Source organism: Hypanus sabinus, chromosome 10 (assembly GCF_030144855.1).
Source record: "Hypanus sabinus isolate sHypSab1 chromosome 10, sHypSab1.hap1, whole genome shotgun sequence".
Taxonomy (NCBI): Eukaryota; Metazoa; Chordata; class Chondrichthyes; order Myliobatiformes; family Dasyatidae; genus Hypanus; species Hypanus sabinus.
In genome coordinates, this window is record NC_082715.1 from 90,285,434 (window position 1) to 90,296,222 (window position 10,789).

At 43.0% G+C, this 10,789-nt stretch overlaps 1 protein-coding gene and 1 non-coding gene across 2 annotated transcripts; one reads left to right on the plus strand and one right to left on the minus strand.

Moving 5' to 3' along the window:
- Positions 1-6,595: 6,595 nt before the first annotated feature.
- Positions 6,596-6,667, minus strand: trnam-cau (transfer RNA methionine (anticodon CAU)). Its single transcript has one exon. It is a non-coding gene; the product is annotated as a tRNA-Met (tRNA).
- An 88-nt stretch (positions 6,668-6,755) lies between these two features.
- LOC132400851 (succinate dehydrogenase assembly factor 4, mitochondrial-like) lies at positions 6,756-10,574 on the plus strand. Its single transcript, XM_059982300.1, has 3 exons — positions 6,756-6,881; positions 8,986-9,126; positions 10,380-10,574. Exons 1-3 carry the CDS (start codon positions 6,818-6,820, stop codon positions 10,487-10,489), a joined length of 315 nt encoding a protein of 104 aa, XP_059838283.1. The 5' UTR covers positions 6,756-6,817; the 3' UTR covers positions 10,490-10,574.
- Positions 10,575-10,789: the final 215 nt, after the last annotated feature.

The following is a 10,789-nucleotide window of genomic DNA, read 5'->3' on the forward strand; positions in this document are numbered from 1 at the left end:
CCAGGGCAGATAGTTTTCAAAGCCAAATTTGCTTTGACTATGACAACTCAGAAAATGATTAATATTCCTTTGGTTTCTCTGATTCAAGTATGTTTCTTTTGAGAATTGTTCCTTTTGAGGAGCCCAAGCACATGGAACTATTTTTGTCTGCTGAACAAAAAGCCCCGTAGCCCAGGAAGTACTTAAATCTACCCATATACTACACATAATCTGAATGAAAATAGTTTTTCAACCTGATTTTTGTGCTCCATTCGAAGTGCGGACAAAGCAACTATTGCAGCTATTATGAGTTATTTTGCTTGCAGGTCATAGTCAAGCACTTGAGGCATTACAGTATAACAAACAAGGTGTAAGAATGTAACAATACAAATGTAGGGTGTGCCATAATGTAAAATAATCAGCAAGAGTAAAAGAGCAAATGAGACAGTCTTGAAGACTATCAAACACATTTAAATTTCTTATCTCGAATATTAAATATGGGTTTCAAGCTACTTATACGAATAAAAGGTCAGACAGATCTGTTAGTGGGTGAGCATCTGGGGGACAGTGATCACCGCTCCCTGACCTTTAGCATTACCATGGAAAAGGATAGAATCAGAGAGGACAGGAAAATTTTTAATTGGGGAAGGGCAAATTATGAGGCTATAAGACTAGAACTTGCAGGTGTGAATTGGGATGATGATTTTGCAGGGAAATGTACTATGGACATGTGGTCGATGTTTAAGGAACACTTGCAGGATGTTAGGGATAAATTTGTCCCGGTGAGGAAGATAAAGAATGGTAGGGTGAAGGAACCATGGGTGACAAGTGAAGTGGAAAATCTAGTCAGGTGGAAGAAGGCAGCATACATGAGGTTTAGGAAGCAAGAATCAGATGGGTCTATTGAGGAATATAGGGTAGCAAGAAAGGAGCTTAAGAAGGGGCTGAGAAGAGCAAGAAGGGGACATGAGAATGTTCCCCAGGCTGCTCCATGGGGCAAGGGAAGAGATTGCTGAACCTCTGGCTGGGATCTTTATGTCCTCGTTGTCCACGGGAATGGCACTGGAGGACTGGAGGGAGGCGAGTGTTGTTCCCTTGTTCAAAAAAGGTAGTAGGGATAGTCCAGGTAATTATAGACCAGTGAGCCTTACGCCGGTGGTGGGAAAGCTGTTGGAAAAGATTCTTAGAGATAGGATCTATGGGCATTTAGAGAATCATGGTCTGATCAGGGACAGTCAGCATGGCTTTGTGAAGGGCAGATTGTGCCTAACAAGCCTGATGGAGTTCTTTGAGAAGGTGACCAGGCATATAGATGAGGGTAGTGCAGCAGATGTAATCTACATGGATTTTAGTAAAGCATTTGACAAGGTTCCACACGGTAGGCTTATTCAGAAAGTCAGAAGGCATGGGATCCAGGAAGTTTGGCCAGGTGGATTCAGAATTGGCTTGCCTGCAAAAGGCAGAGGGTCATGGTGGAGGGAGTACATTCAGATTGGAGGGTTGTGACTAGTGGTGTCCCACAAGGATTTGTTCTGGGACCTCCACTTTTTGTGATTTTTATTAATGACCTGGATGTGGGGGTAGAAGGGTGGGTTGACAAGTTTGCAGATGCCACAAAGGTTGGTGGTGTTGTAGATAGCGTAGAGGATTGTCGAAGATTGCAGAGAGACATTGATAGGATGCAGAAGTGGGCTGATAAGTGGTAGATGGAGTTCAACCCGGAGAAATGTGAGGTAGTACACTTTGGAAGAACAAACTCCAAGGCAGAGTACAAAGTAAATGGCAGAATACTTGGTAGTGTGGAGGAGCAGAGGGATCTGGGGGTACAGGTCCACAGATCCCTGAAAGTTGCCCTACAGGTAGATAGGGTAGTTAAGAAAGCTTCTGGAGTGTTAGCTTTCATAAGTCGAGGGACAGAGTTTAAGAGATGTGATGTGATGATGCAGCTCTATAAAACTCTAGTTAGGCCACATTTGGAGTACTGTGTCCAGTTCTGGTTGCCTTGGTATAGGAAGGATGTGGAAGCATTGGAAAGGGTACAGAGGAGATTTACCAGGATGCTGCTTGGTTTAGAGAGTATGGATTATGATCAGAGATTAAGGGAGCTAGGTTTTTACTCTTTAGAGAGAAGGAGGATGAGAGGAGACATGATAGATGTGTACAAGATATTAAGAGGAATAGACAGAGTGGACAGCCAGTGCCTCTTCCCCAGGGCACCACTGCTCAGTACAAGAGCACATGGCTTTAAGGTAAGGGGAGGGAAGTTCAAGGGGGATATTAGAGGAAGGTTTTTCACTCAGAGAGTGGTTAGTGCATGGAACACACTGCCTGAGTCAGTGGTGGAGGCAGATACACTAGTGAAGTTTAAGAGACTACTAGACAGGTATATGGAGGAACTTAAGGTGGGGGGTTATATGGGAGGCAGGGTTTGAGGGTCGGCACAACATTGTGGGCCGAAGGGCCTGTTATGTTCTATATACGTAGATGCACACTCATCCTCAGTTCAGTGCTCAATCCTCAGCTCAATTTTAGGCTCTTGTCTAGTATCTAGTTTAGAACCCTGTCTTCATTTCAGTCTTGTATCGTGTCTTAATTCTGGCCTCGGATACTCCAGCTCTTGGATCTTAACCATCCTCACACAGGTCTCTTGCCACTGTATAACTGAGCCTAACATGGACCCAGCAGGGTATCAGAGCATCTCATCAGCTGTGGCCAGCCAGAGCAAGAAATTTTCTAGACAGAGCCTGGAAGTACATGACCTCCAGCTCGCCATGCATCAACCACTGCAAGGAGGAAGCCAGAGTCTCCTCTGGATTTCTCTCACTGTCCCAACGGCCAGACAGAGTGGGTGAAGCAGGATATGGTACGAATCCTAAGATGCCTGGCCTCAGAAAACCCAGATGAGTGGTGCAATCATTTGATGTGGGCAGAGGTCACCCACAATATTTTACAGCATCCTGCGCATGGGATGTCCCTTCTGTAATGCCAATTTGGATCTTCTCCGCCACTTTTCTCTGAGCAGAAGGCCAGGGTTAAGGTGTCGAAGTTCATTGGACCCTCCAAGGTTATCAAAAAAGTAAATCTGGTGACTTACATTTTACAGCTTCCCGAGACCCTCAAGATCAACCTCACCTTCCACATATCCAAACTAAAACCTGTAAACACCAGTCCTTTAGCCCCATCACCATCAGTCCTGGCAGGGTTGTCAACAGGGAACAGGTCTTCACTGTAAAAAGAATTCTGTACTCACTAACTATTTGGGGCATTCGGCAGTTCCTCGTGGACTGGTAAGGATTTGGATCCAAGGAACGGTCTAGGGCCCCTGAGAGGAACATCCTGGATCCAGCTGTCGTCCATGACTACCATAATCTCTCCGAGCAGCCAGGGCTGTCAGGTATCGACCGTAATGGCAAGGGTCCTATTACGACATGCACCTGACTGCACCAGCCTCTAGGATTTAGACACTCTGTCAGGAATATGGCGAGCTGGTGCAGCCCCTTTAAAAATTCCTGCCCATCCTTTAATTGGTGACCATGTTTCTGTGCCAGGATTTTAATATTTAAAGAACTCTTCAGTTGTCAGCTCAACTTTGGATAATCATCTAGAGTCTAGTTTAGAGCCCGGTGTTCATATCAGTGTCATACTGTGTCTCGATTTTAGTCGCGGATACTCCAGCACTTGGGTCCTAACCATTCTCGCCTAGGTTTCTCGTCACAGTATCATAATTTTGCATACAATGTCATGCAATTTCATGCAAATTCTGTTCTGGATCTTCTGTGTGTTTAATATGCTACTCTATTGAGGAGACTGAGTTACATTTACAGAGGCAGGATTTCACAGCACCTATTTGAATCCTATTGTATTAAGATGGCTTGCTTGTGCAGAACTCAAATTGATGTTGGAGCCTAACCCTGGTAGATGCCTTTTGAAATTTACCTGCCCCACTCAATGCCAGACATTATTACAGCCATAGTCCAAATATAGACAAAAGAGCTGCATTTCATAGGTGAGGTAAGAATGACTTCCCTTGACAACCACGATGCATTTGATTGTGTGTGTTATCAAGGAGCCCTGGTAAAACTGGGAGAAAAATACTCTTATCATTGGATAGATCTGTGGTTGTGGGAGGTCAATCAAGCCAGCTCCAGGACATGACTGCAAGATTTCTGCAGGGCAATGCTATATTAAGCTGCTTTGTCTTTGTTTCATCACGTTCATTGATGATGGTACAATTTTCAAATCCATTTGCAATTCTTACAGAAACAGTCTATACCTGCAACAAGACCTAACAACATTCAGGCATTGGCTGAGAAGTAACACATCATATTTGAGCCATAAAAGTGCCAAGATGTTAAAGGTTTTAAAGACACCAGTAGGATGACATTAAAACTGCAGGACAATAGAATACAAAGGCTGCTCATCAATCACTCAGTCAACTGATCCAGACAACGTTGGAGGGATCCCAGGTGTCCAACAGCCATTTCAATGTCTCTTTCACTCCCACCCCCCTCCCCAGCTCCCCATCTTCCCCTTGATATAGTGATGATGCCTGTCAGTACCCCTAGACAGATGGTAGTTCCTTTAATACCCTTAAAACCTTTATTTTAGTATGATACCAGGTGGTACCTGCACCTGCACATCATTTTTCCTTTCCCATAAAAGCAGCCTAGATCAGAGGATATGTCTGACAAGGAAGAGTTGAGTGAGCTATGGCTTTTCTCTTGGAGCAATGGAGAATGAGAGGCAACTCGACTGAGATGTGTAAGATTCTTAGAGGCATAGACAGAGTGAGCCAACACATTTTCCCCAGAGTGGAAGTGGCCTATACTAAAAGACATGCCAAAAGACATAGGAACAGAATATCATAAGACATAAGACAAAGATTATAAGACATAGGAACAGAATTCAGCCCATCCAATCTACTCCACCATTCCATCATGACTGATTTATTATCCTTCTCAACCCTGTTCTCCTGCCTTCTACCTGTAACCTTGATGCCCTGTCTATTCAAGAAAGTACCAACCTCTACTTTAAATTCTCAGCCTCATTGCTACCATCAAGGGGAAGGTACAGGAGTTTAAAGACATACTCAGCTTCTTTCCATCCACCATCAGATTTATAAATGGACAATGAACCCATGGACACTATGTCACTATTTTACTGCTCTCTTTTGTCACTACTTATTCCATTTAATAATATATATTGCAGCTGCAAAACAACACATTTCACAATGTATGCCAGTGATTGCTGATTCTGAAATATACCCAGTAACTTGGTTTCCACAGCCGTTTGTGCAGTGAATTCCACAGATTCACTACACTCTGGTTAAAGAAATTCCGCATCTCTGTTCTAGAGAGATGTGTGTTTAGATGAGTGGATGAATATTTAGGGGAGATGTCAGAGTTAGGATTTTTTTTTTACAGAGAGTTGTGGGTGTCTGGAATGTACTAGAGTCTGATACAGTACGTACATTTAAGAGACACTTAGATTGCACATGGATGTAAGAAAAATCCAGGGTCGTGGGCTGAGTAGGCTGGAAGGGTTAGATTGATGCTAGAGTAGGTTTATATAGGTTGATACATCATCATGGGCTGAAAGACTCAGGCTGTGCTGCACTGTTCTATGTTCCACTCTTCAGGCTGTGTGGTTGTGGTGAACTATATATACCTGTCTGGACAAGCCCCTCTGCTGACTGCTCCTGTGGCTCCTCCCACAGACCCCTGTATAAAGGCGATTGAGGCCTGACCCCGGCCTCTCAGTCTCCAGGATGTAGTATGGTGGTCACTGACTACTTGTTCCTTCTTCCAGTCAATATCTCGCCTAACGTCTCAGGGTGAGTTATTGATGGTGCATCAGTGGTCTACTCATTTACTTTCTCAAAGTATTCCCACATTCCAAGCCAACGCCATTTTGTGTTACGGATTTAAGCATATACAAATGAGGAATGAAATACAACCGCTGACAAATTTGTTTACCTACAAAGTCAGACGTTATTTACCCTGCTGAATTAACTCGTCACAAACCCCCCCTGTCCTCAATCCTACACAGTGGGTGCTGTGTGAATAATCTACAAAATACATTTCAGTTATTCACCTTCCCTAATCTGCAAATTCTGACTGCAAGGTGGGGGCAGACTTCATGCGAACATCACATACTGAAGGCTCCCCTTCACACACCTCCTTGTTGGTCCTTGATCCTCAGTCGGTCTAAACCAAGAGAACTCATTCTCAACAACAGGAGTACTGTACCACCAGGAAGAGATAGTTCGGACAGAACGGAAAACAGAAGCACCGGGAGATGACAGAAACTGAGAAGGAAAGGTGATCGGAGAAATGTTCTTGCAGGAAAGGTTAGAATCAAAGAGAATGAAAAGAAAAATTAACAGAGCTAAATCCATTAACGTGCAGGAAACAAGGTACCAATTTAGCCGAAAATTAGTCTGTGATATTGAATGAATTTTTTAAAATCAATATGGCCTTGCTTAAAAAATAGTCAAGATCTCCGATGGCTCTGCATAAATGTTATTGAACGTTAACTGTGAGAAGCACGACTCTGTTATAATAAAGGGCGACCGTTTTTCACCTATTGCTCAGTCGATTAAAAAGAAAACGCAACCTAGCAGAGGATGGTTTCGATCCATCGACCTCTGGGTTATGGGCCCAGCACGCTTCCGCTGCGCCACTCTGCTAATGACAATGCAAGCTCTCGCGCACAGCTACACATGGCTTATCCCCGGCCACCAATAACGGACCGTGACGTGCGCGTTTTCGGGCGGACACATGCGCAGTATTTTCAAGTCGCTCCGCCCCCTCGCGGGCCCAGGCTTAGGTCGTTCGCAATGTCGGGGTGTCGGGTTTTGGGGACTGTGTTAGCGGTGCGGCGTAGTGTCGTGTCCCGGCAGGGTGAGTAAGGGCCGCTCTAAAGCAGGGGGAACGCTGCGGCTTGGAGACGTATTGCGGCCTGTTGAGGCCCGAAATCTGGGGATTTACTGACAGGGTAGTGTTGCTCTGAGGGGTGGTTGTGATTCCTGTAGGTGAGGTTTGGGGAGATTTCCCCCATTAGCAGAGTGTAAGCCATTAATTAATGTGTATGAAGCAATATCCCAATTTAGTCGAGAATGAGATTCTCACATTTTTATTAATATGGCCCTAATTGAGAAATTGATTCCTGACCTAAACTCTGCCTCTACATCCCCATGTGCAAATACACACCATTTAAAATGTGGGAAGTGCGGCTGGTTCAAAACAGTTGTTGAGGGAATTTGGTGCTGCATTTTCTCTGTAACTGTAACAATTCATTCCGATTATACTACCTCATTCCCCTGTTGCAAAAGTGGGAATTACCGGTAAGTTTGTGTGAAAGGCTTCAACCCTTGTTTGGGTTTTTGAAGTGACTGCTCAATTTCTGGTGAACCTTAGGACGCCTGGAGGAAGTGAGGGTGGTATTGCCTCCCAGTTGTCAGGGTCCCCAGCCAGGACAAAATGACCGATCACAGGTCCAGGGAGCGGCTCTGGCTAATCACTTGCACCTCTTTCACACTGCTTAGTTGAAGGATTTCTGAGACCAGAGGGCACCGCAGGAGGTGGAATGCAGTTTTTAGAGTTAGCATATAGGGTTAGTTGTAGAGTTTAAGTTTTTAAATTTGTAATTGCTGTGAGTTTTAGAAAATGGTGATTTTACAGTAAATAAAGTATCAGGAAGGACTACAATTTAGGTACTTACTATTGCAAACATTGAAATACTGTATGTGATAAACCCCATGAATTATATTTGTAAGTGAATGATAGCTGCTGATATGATATAAGTAATGGAATAAACTAATTGTGTTCATTTATTTTCAATTTTATTATGAAAACACATATGACCAAGTTGCTTGCATCGGTTAATAAACATACACATGAAGTTGGGAGTTCCTGTGATACTGCAGTAATTACCACAGCAGTCCATTTTTATTCTCTGCACCTCCCAACATGTCCCTCATCTACCCTCAGATTGCAACAGGTGTGGCAATTTGCAGCAGCCATTTAATTCATCATCTTCAGGATGTGAGGAGATAAATTGGAGCATTTGAGGAAAACCTGTGATGTGACAGAGAGAACCTGTAAACTCCATTTAGCATTATAGGTCCAGATTAAACTTTGGTAAGTGGAGCTGTGAGGTGTGCCACCCTTTGGTTGTTAAATTTGCTCATGCCACAAGGTGCTGTTTGTGAGAAGCTTGTCAATCTTTGGTTGTATGTAGTTTTTCATTGATTCTATTGTACTTTGTTCTACTTTAAATGCCTGCAAGAAAATGATTCTTGGGGTAGTATCTGGTGACATATGTGTACTTTAATAATCTATTTTGGATACTCTATGACAGATTCGAGTTTATTTGTCACATGCGTTTGCAATAACAGCCAATGCATCCAAGGGTGTACTGGGAGCAGCCCGCAAGTATTGCCAATGGCAGAACTCAAACATGAGGCCTTGAACTCCAGTCTTAATTTAGGGTAATTGGAACTCGAACCTTCTGTCAACATGGACTGTGTGGATCTCCTCCCACGTTCCAGAGATGCAAAGGCTAGGAGGATAACTGATCATTGTAAATTGCCCCTGAATTGTACTTAGCTTTTACAATTTATTTATTGAGGTGCAGCTTGGAAAGGCCCTTTAAGCTGCGCCACCTGTCAACCCCCACAATTTAACCCTGGCTTAATCACAAGACAATTTACAGTGACAAATTGACCTCCCGGAGAAAGAAACCCACACCCACATGGTCATGGGGAGTACATACAAGCTCCTTACAGGCAGCGGCGGGAATTGAACCTATCACTGGTACCGTAAAACGCTGTGCTAATCTCTATGCTATATGTACCCTCCCCCCAATCAATCTGAGGAAGATAAAATGGGATTAAAGTAGGATTGTTGTAAATGGGTGGTTTATTTTCTGCAAGACCTCAGTGAGCCATTGGGCTAGTTTCCATGCTGTGTACATTGTTTGATGCAGGTGTTCTTCCATATACAGGTTTTGTCTCCTGGAGATCATCCAGCTCCAAAGCTGGAAGTCAAGAGAATCTGAAAAAGAAGCCTTTAAAAAAGCCTGAAACACCTGTTGGTCGCTTTGATCATCCACAACAGGATCCTTTGGGAGGAGATACCCTGGAAAGTGAGTCCTTGTCCTAGCACTGATCTTTATTTAATGCCAAAGTTTATTAATAAATTGTGAAAAATTATGAAAAGTGAAGTAAATTACAAAAAGAATTTGAAGTCCCATGTATGTTGGTCTGCATCAACAGCAAGTGAAAGTGCCACGCCAATGCAATTATGCATGTGTGAAAGCAGCTTGGCTAAGTATAGCTAATGCTGCACCAGCCCCACCCTTCAAGGTACCTTTTATTCCATTTCCTACCTCACCACAGGGGCCAGAAGCTCAAAACTGTGCTTGTAACCTCCCTTGTCCTGTGTGTTAGTGCTATTGTTGTTTGTGAATCAGAACAGAGCTGTGTAAATTATTTATGTTCTGTGAATATTTGCCAAGAATAAAATAAAGACATATTTACCTCTTGTCTGATCTGTGTTTTATGTAATGAGCAATTAATCCCATCCCAGAACCCACAAGCTAGGTGATGCACATGATTTACTCTGGTAAACAAGATGATGATGAGGGGGTACTTAAGCAAGGTCCTTATATAATAAGAATGCTAGGCTTAGAAGATGAGAATCTTTGCCCTCTGTAGAAGTGTCAAAAAAGGGGATGATTTAAATTGGTAGAAAGATTAGAAAATATACCAGGATGATGTTTTCCATTTGGAGAGGAGTGCTGGACTGGAACCTTCTTTCTGAGAGGGTGGTAGAGACAAAGACCCTTATTGCACAATGTGACTTGGAGGGTAATAACCCATGCTAGCAGGAGTCAGGAGGCTCTTTTTAAGGCAAGATCAAAATCCATCTTGCAGTTATATATGGGCATGATAGGGCTAGGAGAGCACTCTGCTAATAGGTGGGTTTGCAGAGCAATGGAACATGTGAGAGTAAACTGTCAAGGAACATAAAAATGGACTAGTATTTTCTATGGGTATGCAAAAAGGATATAGCTGACATGGCCAAATGTGGGTCTGTTACAAACCAGAACATGAACATTTATCAGAATTAGGAAATGACCATTATTGCTATTTTGTGATCAATGCTGCATTTATCATCAGATCTCACATTTTGTTGCACTACACCTTAAACTCTCAAACTCTTAGTTGGTTGTGAATTCCTTAATGATTGCACCTCAATATTTTGGTTGAATCTAAAATAGAAATTAGGCTGTAATGTTGCCTGATTTGTCATATCACTAGTTGGTACATCCACTCTCAGGAGAACTGCTTTTTCTACACAACAGGAAATTAAGCAGCTGACGTTCTTTTTTCCTAGGGTTTCCTGATGACATCAATCCGGTTACAAAGGAAAAGAACGGACCAAGAGGCCCAGAGCCCACTCGCTATGGAGACTGGGAACGAAGGGGACGTTGTATTGACTTCTAATTTTTTCTGTTGACCATATATGGGTGTATATAGTTTGAATATTTTGTGTTTAATATGTATTGGTAAAAGCATTTAAAAATAATGACATCAGTATCTCTCAATTTCTTTGCAGCAAATGATTATATAATTTAAAAATTTTTACATTCATACAACACACAAAATGCTGAAGGATCTCAGCAGGCCAGGCAGCATCTATGGAAAAGAGTATCATCAACGTTGCGGGTTGAGACCCTTTATCAGGACTCTAAATCAGATTTGATCATACCTTCAAGATGAGTTGTTGGCCATGTATGCACTTCC